We start from the raw sequence: 15,017 nt of genomic DNA on the forward strand, positions 1-15,017 counted from the left end.
AAGCTACAAGTAAATTGAATCACAATGTACTTGAGACTTCATTTCTGAATTTAGTGACATAAAAATTGACTAGTGTATTTATGATCAGATTAAAATGTAGTTGATAAAGTAAAAGGCAAAATAGACACCCCCCCCAATTAAAGAACCACACTGGATAAATTGATGTCCAAAAAAAATTTAATTATATTTGGTATCGTGATTCTACATATCTGAATAAAAATATAGAAGGCCAGAATTGTTCATACCATCACTGAAATAATGCCATGGACCTGCAAAAGTGTTCCTCTGAAAACAACAACAACAAAAAAAAAAAATAGAAGAATGGAATGGACAAATTGTGTTTTATCCTGAAAGGTGCTAAACAGCTTGGCATCAAGTCAAGAGAGTAAGCATGTTTGATTTTGAGAATATAAAGTGTCTTGGTGGTTATCACAGAAACTAAATTTCAGAATTTAAAAGTAGAGCATCAAGACATAGATAATTAAGTAGGTAATTACTAATACTGTACAGGTGCAAATGGTTAATCATCTCTGATCTTTGATCTACCTTTTGTTGCAAGTATTTCTGCAAGGACAATGCGCAAGCTGACAGACTGGACATCCTTTGAGGGTAGGAGACAACACACCAGAATTTGAGAACATTTTTGCAGGAATCTTACTTCTTCATCAGAGCTCCTCAAACATGGGTGCAGCAAAAAAGGTCTTGGTGGTTCTTCCTGCCTAAGAAGAAAAAAAAGAAAAGAAAAGAGAAAACTTACATACCACTTGTATCATGGATAGTCTCTAATTGATAATATATCCAAAATCCATTATTAGGTAAGAAACACTTTCTTAATGATGATAAGATGTGTTTCCAAATTCTTTTGTCCTGTCAATTTTTCAGCTGCCAAAACAGAAATGAGTATTTTAAAACCGCCTCAAATAAATAGAAACCAGCAAATGGAAAGGAAAAAGTTTTTCTGAATGAAACTCAGAAATGTTCCGTCATTGAACTTACAGTGAAATCTTGTCCAATTTTTCAAAACAGTCCAGACAAGCAAATACATTCTTGTAGAGCAAACTAGAGACCTGAATTTTTAAGCAAAGGATATGGAATCATATCCAGTTTAAGACACAGATCTATCTGTTAGATATTGAAATCACCATATTTCCTTTGTTACTGGCAAATGATCTCCCAGTAAAAAACTGGCCTGTTTGACCTGACTATTCCTAGAACAGCAGTTTTCAATTTGCCACCTGGAGGCTACATCAAACTGGTCTGTGCAAGATGCCTATTTAGTAACAGACTTGGTATTATCAGCCAGCTACACTCTGAGCGGAAAACTGATTTAGAAAATTATTTTCAAAACCCACCCACAGGTTTAGAAAGAGAGCAGAAACACGATGGCACACAGAGAATGGTGAATTGACTCCTAAAGCAGAGATGCTTGGCCAGACAAGTGCCCTCAAGTAGTTTGGCAGAGAATTGACCCTATTATGAGTATCAGTGGGGTATATACAGTATGAAACTGGAGGGGTTCAGTGTAACTCCATCTACCCCTGTGGGCACCATTCTCACCCCAGACGTGGTGAGAGGCCCCGGACTTTGGGCTCTGCTCAGTCTGATGGGTCTGAATGTGCATATTCCAAGTTCTATAAAAATCACCTCTCAGCCAGGTAATACATTTGGCAAGTGACTTCTTGACCAAATCAAGTAATAACACTTGCTTGGATCTGAGCATCTCAAGCATGCAGAGATCACAGAACCGTTCATATAGGAGACAAGACAATTTACCTCAAGCGGAGTCCTCTACTCAGTAGGCTGAAGCTGGAACATGCTCATGCTATATCCTAATAAGTCACCATAGGTAAAAAAAAGCAACAACAACTAGGGAATAAAGTTATTTTTCCCCCATCATCCTAAATGCTTCAGGGTCACAGCCCATCATGCCTCCCTTCAGTGGAGTCTGATTCTTGCCTCTGGCTAATTCTGGTTCAGTTCCAGATGAGCAGGAGAATTCTCTCAGCCAAAATCAGTCTCAGCCTCTTGGGGAAGGTACTCACTATCACTGTGTCAATGTGAGCTGAAATTCCCCCCACACCGGCAATAACCAGGCTAGCTCAGTCTGGAAGCAAACAAAAGCTGTATTTGCAAGCAAAATCTACAATCTATGATGAAATGCAATGAATATGTACAAATATACAAAATTCACAACATTTACAAATATATACAATCAACAGAAAAGCACAACCAAGCTCCCTTTGCTTCCCCCCAAAAGGGGACCTTTCCCAAGGGGCCTCTCTCCCAGGGGCCTCCTCCCCCCAGATCCCCTGGCAGAAAGCAGTTAGTTAAAAGCAAGGAGGCTGTTAACTTAGCTCGCCAAGGTCAGTGTGTTATCTTCAGCCAGAAGAGAAGGAGCAGCAGCCAGGCAGCCCAGCAAGGAAGTCAACTCCCCACTCCGACTGCAGACTGCCCCAGCTTTGTTCTGAGTAGTGGTTCTTAAACATTTCTATCTATCCAATGGAAGTGTTTAGAACAATCATTATTTTGCTTTCTTACACCCAGTAGTGACTTATTTACATTCTTTCGCTTTCTCTGCTTGAACTTTGAGAAGAAAAATTAAAAAGACAGTTTCAAACCATCACAATCTCCCACTCACTAACTCTGAGGGTTATGCAAGCTGGACATTAATGTTTTTTTTCTTGCTGTTTTCATTTTGCACTTGGTGAAATAATTAGGCTTCTAACTTAAAGAAAGTACATCAGGCCTGGAGTTAGGACAGGTGTGGTGAGCTATACTATATATTAACACCTACCAATACACTCCTTGATCTCCTTGCTCCTGGAAATCATGGTAGGTGCGTTTTGTGCAGAAAGCAAGAAAGCCTTTCAGAGCTAATGGTGAAAGGTTGGTTGTGCATCTGCTGCACCACTAAACACTGAGCGGGTGCTGTGCACCACTGAGCACGCACAGCAACATGCTGCTGGATGAGCAAGCCCATGATAGCACAATCTGTGTCATTAACAGCTCTTCTGATCACTGCTCTGAAAGAAACAGGGAGCAAACCTCCCTCACCTTCATGTTTGTGCCCAGTACTAACCAGTTCATCTCCTCACAGGTGCCGATGGTTTTCTAGACTTCTTAGAACATGTTTGACTGGCTGTGCCAAGGAGACTCCTTAGTGCAGGTCAGCGCAGCACCTTTTCTTTATAAATAGATACACAAGCAGAGACAAGATGCCCTTGCAGTTCTTTCATAGCCTCACATCTGATGTGTTCCAGTCACAGATACACAATTTAACAGCAAGGTGACCATGCCAGTGGTTACAGTGAGACATACGTAATGTCATTTGTGAGGCACCACAGTAATTTCCAAAGGCAGCCAGGACTGGTCCTCAGTAGAAGGCTCTAAAGTGTTTCAAAGGTTGAGGTTTGTCATGTCTCATATCACTGCCTCCTACTGTCGTCTACAACATCTGCTTCCTTCCCAGAGATGGAGGCTGCTGTCCTGGTGAGTTAACTGACTACTCACAGACCTGTTCCAAGCCCATTGCCTCTTTATGTGGAGAAGTGACTGACAACTGTATACAGTCAAATTAAAAGTCCTCAGTTAGACACTGCTATACAGTGGCTAGTGACAGACAATACTGTGTCAACAACTGATTTGCTAGTCAGCCCAGGATGGAGCCATACATAAGAATAGTAACAATACTCCAATAATAGCACTAATTTAGTTCTAATAATAGAACTAATTTGTCTCAAGGTGACCAAAATTAATTTTTAGCTTTCAGAACAACAGGAATGCAAAGATGACATGTGGTTTCAGTTTGACTGAAGCCTCTTACTCAATCCTGAATCAAATGTTTCACTTTCAAACGTGGATCATGGAAGGGGTTTTAGTTGTTACAAGACAAATTTCAAAATAAGTCCCTTGGAACAACTTGGATATAAATACTACATTCTTCTGAGGAGCAGTGGTTTATGAAGATGATGTGTAGTCTTCATTATCAACCAGAACTGGTGGTGCAGCTGACTGAGCTCAGAAAGCTGTTCATCTTGTTGTGGTAGGATCTTTTCTCCCTGGCAGCTTAGTGCCTAGCTATTTTCCTTTGTGCATTTCCATTCCTCCTGCATACTCCAGCCATATCCTGCAGCCTTCTCTACACTGCATCAAACGTTCCCACATCACATGCTCTCCCTAAAGGCATTATTTACCCAAAACCAGGCATGTCTCAGGCAGACTACTGGCAGACAGAAAGTCTGGCTCGTTTATGTACATCTACCTCTTACTGAGGAACTGAAGTCTTCTCTGGGCAGGTTGGTCTACTCAAAGTCAGCCACTTAGAAACACAGACAGAAGCATATGTAAAATGCTGGCAAACAGGATGACCTACAAGGAATGTCATGTGGCTAACAGCAAACTAACCTCTACTAACAACTAATTCCTGTCTATTAACAACACAGAGTTAGAAATGATAGTACATGGCGATTACTTTTCTTGATGAAGAACACACAAATCCACCCTTTCTGCACACTTACCTTATTTACTTGACATTCTGCATAGTGATTAGATCAAGCTATACTTCATTAACATGTGCAAAGCACAAAGCAGGGACATAATGTGCATAAAATATCACTAGAGATTAGTTGTCTTTGCCTTCAGTATCTCTCTACTTGTCTCCTGAGGAATCACAGAATGTTAGGGGCTGGAAAGGACTTCAAAAGATCATCTAGTCCAACCCCTCTACCAGAGCAGGATCACCTATACCAGATCACACAGGAATGCAACCAGGCAGGTTTTGAGTATCTCCAGAGAGGGAGACTCCACAACCCCCCTGAGCATCCTGTTTCACAGTGAAAAATTTTCTCTCATGTTTACATGGAACTTCCCATGCCTCAACTTCAAGCCATTGCCCCTTGTCCTGTTATTGGGCATCACCAAGAAGAGCCTGACTCCATCCTCTTTTACATATTTGTAAATGCCAGTCTGTTTGGGACCGCAAATACCCTGGAGCATTAACTGCACCTATACTATCATCCATGCAAGAGAAGTCATTTCTCCTCATCTTTGTGTCCCTATTGTACAAATTTATTCCCAGTCAACAGCCAATATATACAGCTTGGTTGAGCTGGACCTATGCCAGCACTTCGTTAAGGCAAATGTAAAATGGAACCAAATAAACAAGTAGAAGGGCAAATATTTGATTCTTACCCTTCTAATTCATCTAATGTGTTCCTTCCTAAAGGAATGCAAGGGGAGAGCAGAGTTGAATATTCTCCAGTTCACAAGACCACTTGTTCTGGAGATATCTCCATTACCTAAGAAGATATGAGTCTCTAGAAGGGGAGTTGTTTTAATTGCTTTCCTAGCTAAATGATACTTGAAGTGTGATCTAGAAAAAAAAAGGCACATAATTCCACCTGATTGTTATGAAAAGAACAGAGAAACAAAGTCTTCAGGAAATTCATCTCTGAACGAGCCTTGCACATCAGTGCCAAACAATTGTGTTGCCAACAGTCATGCAGTTTGGGCAAGAGAAATAAAAGGGAGACTGAAAGCAGAAGCAGCTTAGGAGGAGGTTTAACAGCTACAAAATAAATCAATTTGCCAGTGGTAAAACAGACAAGACATCCAGGCTTATACTCTCTTTTGCATTTATACATAAAACATTAACGTTCTATTTGCCTCTATATAACCACTTGCCAGCTTGCACTGAAAATATATTGTGTTTCAATGAAAGGTCTGCCCAGAAAACTGCATTCCTTTTAACTTGGGCTTTCCCTTCACTGATACCCATAAAAAAGAAAGGAAAAAATAAATGGAGAAAAAATAATTTAAAAAAAATGGCAGTGAGCAATCACAGAAGTATAAACATCACTGCTCAGCTAACTGAACCATGTCTATTTACTATTCTGGAGCAGGAGCTCAAATGTCCTGATCAGGCATATCCTTAAGGCTTGATACAAAACTTAGATCTTCAACTCTGTGGGAACATGATCAAAAGAAAGGAAAGGCACTGTTCATTTTGCAGAGACAAACAGGAAAAGAAACAACTGCAATTGGCATGTGTGTACACAAAACAGAATGCTGCTACATCTCTCCAGTGTCACTAAAAATATTAAGCACTATTAAATAACCTAAATAGTAAGAGAAGCATTACTTTACTTCCTATCCAATTCTGAACGTGTGTAATTAGGACTGTGCGGTAGGATTTTCAAAACAAAAGGTCACTTACTGATTACAGAAAGCTCTTCACTAAAAATGTGTACAGCTATTTTTAGAAGCATCTTTGAAAACCCAGCCAATATCCAATTGTGTGCAGTGAACTAATATTAATGTGGCACTCTAGCAAACAGTTCCAAAACAGGCAGAATACAGGCTTTATAGATCAGACTCGTTTAATCTGCTTTAGGAAATAGAAAAATAATGGCAAGTGCCAACTTAATTCATTTGTATTTTCTTGAACAATCAAGAACGTATTGGTGTTATCAAGATGCAGATGACTTCAGTAATTTAAAAGAGCAGACAGAACTCGTGCTTTACACACCATATTTAACAGGTCATATCCCTCTTTCACTCCCCTGAGCTACAATGCCAGCCTTAACCTTGCATAAATTTCTTTTCCATAATTTTCATTTCATTAAATCTTTAAGCCTGCTCTGAATTTTTAACACTATCCACTACCATTTCATAGAATTGGAAACCAAGGGGATTTCCTTCAGGTGTCCCCCAAACCACTGAAACGCAATGGTCTGTGACTATAGATCTACAGGTAGAGCCTGCCAAAGTGAATTCCTTTGTACCTGCTCTATTCCAAGCAGTACTTTTGACATTTACCATACCTATCCCCTGCTCCAAGATTGCTTTGTGCCATTACTGAACATACTCCAAAAAAGTCATCAATACCAACATTTGCTGCAAGCTTGCAATTTCATCCAGCACATTATAAAAGAAAGTGGAACAGCAAATTTGCTTTGGCATTCCTGAAATGAAAACATTACCAACATTATAGAAATATCATTGTTTCCTTCTCATGCTGTAACTAAGTAACTCTGAGCCAATATCTACACCTCTTTAATAACAATTCCTCATCTTTCAGGAACATGGGACCCACAGCAGTTCTGTAATACCGGACTGCCATCTATGACTAGGCTTCCAGGTTTCGTAATATAGGGACTTCATAGAAGTACCTCTTTTTCTCTAGGATAGAAGCTTAATTGGGACCATCTAGTAATTCTTTGTATTGTGAAGATTCATTATAGTCAGTAACATTAAAAGACTCTTGGTATTTGTGGTTTGGTATATGCTCCCAGTATAAAGTGTTGTTTTCGTTTTCATATAGCCTCATGATGGCATGGAAGAGCTTAAAAATTAATCCTAAAAGGGGTGAAAAAATATTAAAAGCCATCCTCAAAGTTATCATTGACAACAATGCCCATGAGATTTGGATCTTTGCAGGTTTAGGATTGGCAGTACCACTGTTTCAAGGGCAAGAAACTCCAAATAAGTACACTGATTAGGAGACATGTATGACCAGGAACTTACTGATGACAAATAAGATAAATCTGTCTGCTTTGAAAATGGGAAGCAAGTAAATAAATAAATCATATTAAGAAACACCACCCACCCCACTCAAAAAAAAAAAAAAAAAACAAACCAGAACCACACCCACAACCAAAGAATTCATAAAAACATCAACAGCTCTACAGGAAATTATGTAATAAATAAATAAATAAATCATAAAACATTCCTTTCAGCCTTGCTATTTCTTTAATTAGACTTTCAAGAGAGAATCTTGCAGAATTACATTTAAGTCTCAATCAGCACAATTGTGAGCTGAAGTGCACATGCAACTCATTTTAAATTACTTTCATCAGTACATTCCACACTCACTATGTGCTTTCATTAAATCGATTCTGAGAACTACAAGAACCACATGGAGGATGCGGCTCTTCACCTGTATCACCCTCAGATCTCAAATCTTCTTGACAGTGAAGCAGAATAAAAACTGCCTGACCTATTTGAACTAAGAAATAAAAGAAATAAATTTAATAAGCCAGCATCATAAATACACCTGAAAAAAGCACATACGGGAAAAAAAGACCCTCTGAAAACAAACCACACCAAACACAAAAAGCATAATGAAAAAAATTACAAAGCCAACACCAAAACTTCCACAGCTGCCATTTTTATCAAGATACAAGATCAATCAAGTTAAATCTTGAAGAAGAGCTGCCTCGTGCCTTCAACAAACATATCATGTCATCAGACTAAGACAACATTCCTGGGATCAGGCAATTCTAATCCCTGGAAAGTATACTGTCATCTCAGACAATGCTGGACCCACATACCAACACAAACATTTCCAGCATTACATAGCAATACTGCCCTCTCTACCCTCCAGGATGCACTTGGCTAATTGTGCTGCAAATGTGTTCCTGACTCACAGGGAGAACACAGGGAGAAAGTTGTTTTGGTTTGGGTTTGTGTTTTCGGTTGTTTTTTTTCCATCATGCCTCTGATCTTGTTAGATACCTTAAAAACTAGGCCTTCCTCCTTGTGAATTCACAGCCTTGCAGTATGTGAAAAAACAGTCAAAGTCCAGTTTCAATCTATACAAAATCTACAGTTACAGCTGCAGGTTTTGTTGGGGTTTTCCAAACTCCTATCACATTGATTCTTGATAGGATGTTTTTTCATTACTGTGTTAATGTAGCCTGCCTTATCCAGCGCTGACTAAGGTACATTTACCATTCCAAAGTGAAAGAGTCAATTGGAAAACACCCAAGAAAACATATTTTAGCTTTATATAGTGGAAATAACAATCCACCAAAGACCTAGAGGAAGTGGTCATAATTTTCTGTAGGGACCCTCATCAAGAATCAGCATTATTAATAAGTAGTAATTGAGTAATAGATTTTATGTCCCTAGCTTTAGACACAAAAACACACTTTTAAAAAATACCACAAACATCATCATCCTTTAATAGTTCAAATGAAACTCTTCCCAAAAGAAAGCACTTCACTGATAAAAAAGGGCAAGGGCAAGCATAATGCTGAAAAATTGGGGAGCACAATCAAGAGCTTTACTTCACCAAGGAGTTTATACTACATTCCAGAGCTGAAAGCAAGCAATCAATATTTGGAATCCAGTGCAAGATCTACTTCAATCTGCATAATCCTTAATTTTTTATTTTCTTGAATGCAACCACCCTTTAGCTTCTTGTCTTTATTTCCTACACATTAGCTTACATTAAGTCAGCATAGATACATTAACCCAATCTTCTCCAGAATAGGAAGAAGTCTGAATGGCAACACACAAACAGGGCACAGACACAAAAGTTATTTTTCTTTTCTGGAAGGGTGTTAAAAATATGTGAATCTAACTGTAGGCAAAACAACTTCATAGTATAAAATGTGTAGTTTAAATCTGAATGACCAAAACGTATTCCAGTTGGAATGACTGAAACTGCAGGTAAGGACAGACAAAAGCCCCAGTTCCACAAACAATTACACAAATAGTCCATTCAGATATGGGAACTCCATAGACTAAGGGTTCCCATTTGCAATTACAGTTTTGGGTGCAAATCTCATATTTAGTGGACAGATGAGCTTTTTAAGGGGACAAAGCAAATTGCCAAAAAAACAAATTCACGGAATTAGCAAGATAACCTAATTTTTTCCAGTAGAAAAAAAACTTGTTACTGCAGGTCAGGCCAAGAGAAACCACAAGGCTTTGTCTCCCCAAGCTAGAAGAAATGAGAAACTGAATGGAATTAACCTCGGTGCTATTTTGGGTAAGGTGCAAATGACCATTTTCTTGTCTGTTGACTGCTCTGACAGCACCTTTCCTTTAGATTCGTGCTACTTGCATGAACTGCTCACACAGCCCACCTCCTGCTGTGAGCAAAGGATGCAAGGATAAAATGGAAACAGCAGTGAATCTGAACTCTCTGAAAAGGAGAGCAAATGTTTCCTTCCACAGGTCTTACAGATGTCCTGAAGCCTGCTTGATCTCTAAAACAGGCAATAAGCTCGAACTGCTTTATCAGTTGCCTACAGAACTGTTATACTGTTCTTTGATATAGCACATCTGAATGCAAAAAGAGAAACAGAAAAAACATAGCCACATTTTGTGGAAAATTTTACCTGGCGTTGGCTCCTTTAAGGTCACAGAAGTGTGAGAGTACAGCTTTCACTACATCATTGCAGACAACTTTAACTACATCAATGTGACTCAGCCTCTGTCGCAGCTGCTTGGCAATCTCCCAGAAATCTTCAGATAGTAGCTGGTACAGCTGCCCTTCATCTCTGCTGAGTTGCCCATACCAGGACAAGATGTAATCTCTATAGCTGTAGTCAAATACTGAAAAGAGAAACAAGACAATAAATAGCAAAAACTGCCAATGAAGGCACACCAAGACAGGGAAAACTTAATTCTCCACCCTTCTCCTGAAAAATGAATAGGTTTTGTCTGTCTGTCTTTGGGTTTTAAATTCTTGTCAAAGAAAGTAAGGTTGGCGAAGATACAGAAATCTGCACCTAACAGGTTACTGGAGGTCACTTTGCAAAGCAAAGCCTGTAAGTGGATTTGCTCAGATGGTCAGGTTACTACCTGCATACAAACCTCAAACTAATAACCTGTCTCTCAGCAGTGGATTTGATTATTCAAACTGTCATATAACCTACATCTAGGCTGTTGCAGACCACAAGTAGCCTTCTTTGCACAGGAATTCAACAGTCTCTATGCCAAAGTCACAGCTAAAAGGAGAGGTGGGAAAATTTTTGGATTTCAAAAGACATACACAACACTGAGCAACATTGCAGAGAGTACATTATAGGATCGGAAGGGCTAGAGATAAGAGAGAACAAGTAGATTAGTGAGACAGCATGAACTTCAAAAGTGACCAGGTGTTCCAAACCATACCTACAAGCAATAACCAAGATTACTGTAATTTTAAGTCCCATGGCAACACTACCTTCTACCATTCTGACTTGCCTTTTCAGTATTTGTCTGCTGCCAGTTTTACTGATGTTTCACCATAGCAGACGTCCGTGGTGGTCAAGGAGAGAGCAGGTGTGTGCAGCACAAGACATTTTTAGCAGTTACATGAAGACAGGGAAAAAGCTGGGATGGAAAGAGGAGTCAGTTTGCATCTATCAGAAAGATAACTGAACAAGAAGGGGGAAAATAAGTTGTGATCCTGATGATCTGAGTAGCTTCTTCAGTAGACATTCTGATTTCAGACTTGTTATATCAAAAGTACATCTCATTTGACAGTGTAAGCCCATGCTACAAAGTATTCATGTGGCTCCAGTATTTCTTACTTTCCACTTTGATAGAAGTTACTTGTTTGGCATGTTGGTAAACTACAGAAAGCTCCCTGGCACTGCAACAGTGCAAAAGATCATACCCTGACAGTCTCTTATTCCACCACATTGTTGCTTCTTCAATAATTATTATGAACGTGCAGAAAAATCATGAAATTTGCAAATGCATAAACAAAGGAAGAAATCTATTAAAATAATCTAGAAATTGTGTTAAAATAAATTGACAAACAGCTTTCTGTTCAAATAATTTAGCCTAGGTACCCTTTGTCAAGAGTTCTTACATCCAAGTGTCTGAATCCCAGCAGCAGAGAGAACATGTATCCAAACTAAGTCTTGCTCATATTTTGGACCCAAACAACTATTTTTCTGAGAACTGTGAAAAAAAGAATACAATAGAGAGTGGCAGAAGCTAATGCAAATTTCTAAATGTTAACATGTGGATCTTAAGTTGAGAAATAAGATATATTGGGAAAAAAAAATCCTCTGTAAAGGGATGTCCAACCCTGCATCCCTAACAGAGGTCTTCATAGGGCCAACAAGAACACAGGCAATATCTGATCCACAGGTACAATCTAATTAAATTCCCCAAATATTTCCAACAAGGTGACCTCAACACATGGTTGAGGGATAAGTCACTCTGAAATAAGAGATGGGTCATTGCCATAAAATACTTTAAGGGGTAATAAGAAAGGATATGAATAAATAGTCAATTTTCACCACAGCAGAGTTTCACCAGTGGAGTTGTAGTGGAATTTGTGTTATGGCTCATGCTGTTTTACACATTCATAAATGATCCAGTACAGTATGTAAGTAATGTAGGGACCAATTTTCCTGTCATTACTAAAGCAGTAGAGACAAAGACTGACTGTGAAGAGTAACACAAAGACTACAGAGTACATGGCAATAAAATGGAAGATGAAATTAAGTTCCTGGGAGACCAGCTACACACACAGCAGATAAGCCTGCTTACAGCTACAGCCCTTAGCCCAAACAGTATGCTGCACAACAGCAGCACAGGTCTGACTGAGCACAGCCTCTCTTAAGAGACCTGTTCCTGACCTACCATATGATATGGTCTGAACACACAAAGTTACCAGATAAGCAACAAGAGGCATCAAAAGCCTGTAAGTATTGTAGAAGTGGGTCACCATTTCACTGTGTAAAACAAATGAAGGACAAACAGGAATGCAACCAATCAAGAAAAGGCACAAAAGTCACTGAAAAAAAACCCCAAACCCTACATTTCAGTGTTAGTCACTCAAGTACTACTGATTGAAAAAAAAGACTCTGAGGTTTAAGACTACAAGGCCTTCTCTTTCTGCATATTTAACAAGTAAAATCTTTTTATAACATTACGCTTGTTTTGGTCTTGACTACTTGAATTTCATAAAACACACCACACAGTAGCAAGGCTATTTCACAGCTTTCCCTCACCTTGTACCTGCAGCTCATGGAAGTATGATGTAATTAAGAATGAAACAGCACTCAGAAGCACTGCCCTCTCATACTGCTCTGCTGACAGTGTGAGACAGGAAAGAAGTTTAGAACTGAGCTGTAAATCAACATAAAGAGAAGTTCCTTCTTGGTAGGGCCTAGTGCTCAACAGTGTAGAAAGATGATTCCCAACAATTCTGTTACACTAGCTTTGGCAAGATGAGAAGCTATCCAAGATACAGGCAACTATTATCAGCCAATGACCATCACAGGAAAGCTATCTAAACACCATAATGTTTTTAAGTTTATTGAAATAAGACTGATGGTTGAAATAGAATCATATGCGACTCCTTCTGTTGAAACTAAGGATGATTACTGGTATCTATCCTTCCAACTACACTAGCAGGCTACAATGAGAATCACCAGAAAAAATGCAGTAAAGCAGCTTGTCACGTAAGACACTACAGAAACATCAGGAGAGCCACTCTAAAACCCAGAGAAAAAAGTCCACACGCTGACTGTAACAACAGCAAAAGCATAGAATGACTGAGTTAATCAACAGGCAACTCTTGAGTAGTGCAAGACAATTAGCAACCAACTAGTAAACCCTAGGCAAACTTAAATATATCGATGATGAAAACCAGTTGAAGACTTCAAAATGGATGAAAGGATTGCCTCCACATAGCCAGCAACAGCACTGCTGAAATTAGGTGATATTGGCTCCTCTGAAAATGTTGCATCTAAGGTAAAGAGAAGCAAAATCTTAAAACAAACCCACCCCAAAACTCAATCAACTGTGATAACCTGACAACACCTACTCAAAACCTCTAGAGGTGGTAAGAGTGTGAATTGGAGGATTAAACCCTCAGGAGAAGGGGAAGTCTCCTGCCTACATGAATGAGACTTTTTAAGGCATTTAAGGCATGTTAGATCTAGATTGAAGAAGCTGGCAAAAATGCATGGAATATGCAGGTATTGTAATCCTCATCAGTGCGATATTGATTAACACTAAAGTATGGCACTAATGCAAGAGAAACACAAATGGTATCGGTTTATATCATTAGTAAAAGTTTTACTTAACTGTGAACTTGTATAAAAGCATTCATAACATCAAGACAACTAAAAATTCCACAGCTGTTCACAGGGCAAGCAACATGTCCTGCTTATTTTCAGCAGACTGATCATTTAACTCTAATAAAAAAATAAAATGCTTCTTTTCAGTATCTCCAACAGATTGACAGAGACACCTTTTGAAATCAAAAAAGCTTGCTTAAGTCTGCATGTGGTAGAATGAAAAGCATAGTCTCATCCATAACAGAGAAGCTGGCTTTGTTAGTCACTAAGGCCTGGAAGAAATGCAACCAGATCTTTCCAAACTTAAGAGTGAGAATGGAGGGTGAAAAGCTACTCTAAAAAGAAATAGCAGAAAGGCAAGTGAGCTGTCACAACAGAAGATCCTTTGCTCTTTATCTATGCTTGGGTTAAGCACAGACATTTGGCGTAACTATTCAAACTTTACTTCTGGCTAACTTTCCTAACCTTCTTTGAGAAGGTAGACTTCAGTTTTTGACGTTGACTGTGTCAGTCTGCCTGGCTCCAACTGCAGTAATGGCTGTTTTCATAACTTCCTTAGCCTTACTGAAGTTTTCTTGTCTGGCCTGATGACTCCTGGGGAAGTCTTAGTGGTCCGCACTATCATAATAGTGCTACTGCTCTCATTACATTTACTTCTAAAAAGCTTTGAGAAGACATGTGGAAGAGTTTACCAAGGCAGACTTCCAGAAAGAATATCACTAACTGCTTTTTGTCATGATGGCTAACATAAGAGTAGAGATCCCATCAACACTAAGTTTCTCAGAGGCAAGCTTTCATTGTTGATGTTTAAAACACTAACCAAGATAAAATTGCTGTATTACTACTGCTTGTCTATCTGGGAAACTTTAAACGTTAGTTTAAAGTTTAACATTTAAAGTTCTTGTCTTATGTATAGGTATACAATTTCCAGGACCAGAAGAACATCTTCAGCACTGGTTTGGAACTTTGGAGAAAGATAAAGCCCCTGACTGTACCACTCAATAAAAGGTGGCCTGTTACAAACTGCCTTTGCAGGAGCTACAGAGAGAATCTGCTTATACTTAAGAAAATTGCTTCAGGTCAAAAGCCATCAGTCTCTTTGAAGAAGTGAGAAGAGCTCTAGTGGCATGTAAATCACAAATCCCTTGCTCTCCAAGTTGCTACTTCCCACAATTGGAAAACCTAGAATAAAAGAATAAA

The 15,017-nt window shown here is 39.0% G+C and overlaps 1 protein-coding gene across 1 annotated transcript in view; it reads right to left on the bottom strand.

Annotated features, from left to right (window-relative positions):
- The window catches only part of SNX25 (sorting nexin 25), a 64,943-nt gene that overhangs the window by 47,321 nt on the left and 2,605 nt on the right, over positions 1 to 15,017 (bottom strand). The window contains exons 2-3 of the mRNA XM_054383018.1: positions 10,128 to 10,344; positions 547 to 719 (exon numbers count right to left, since the gene is read on the bottom strand). Coding sequence (XP_054238993.1) covers positions 547 to 719; positions 10,128 to 10,344 — 390 coding nt within the window. The remainder of the gene's footprint in view (positions 1 to 546; positions 720 to 10,127; positions 10,345 to 15,017) is intronic.

This window comes from Indicator indicator, chromosome 8 (genome assembly GCF_027791375.1).
Source record: "Indicator indicator isolate 239-I01 chromosome 8, UM_Iind_1.1, whole genome shotgun sequence".
Lineage (NCBI taxonomy): Eukaryota > Metazoa > Chordata > Aves > Piciformes > Indicatoridae > Indicator > Indicator indicator.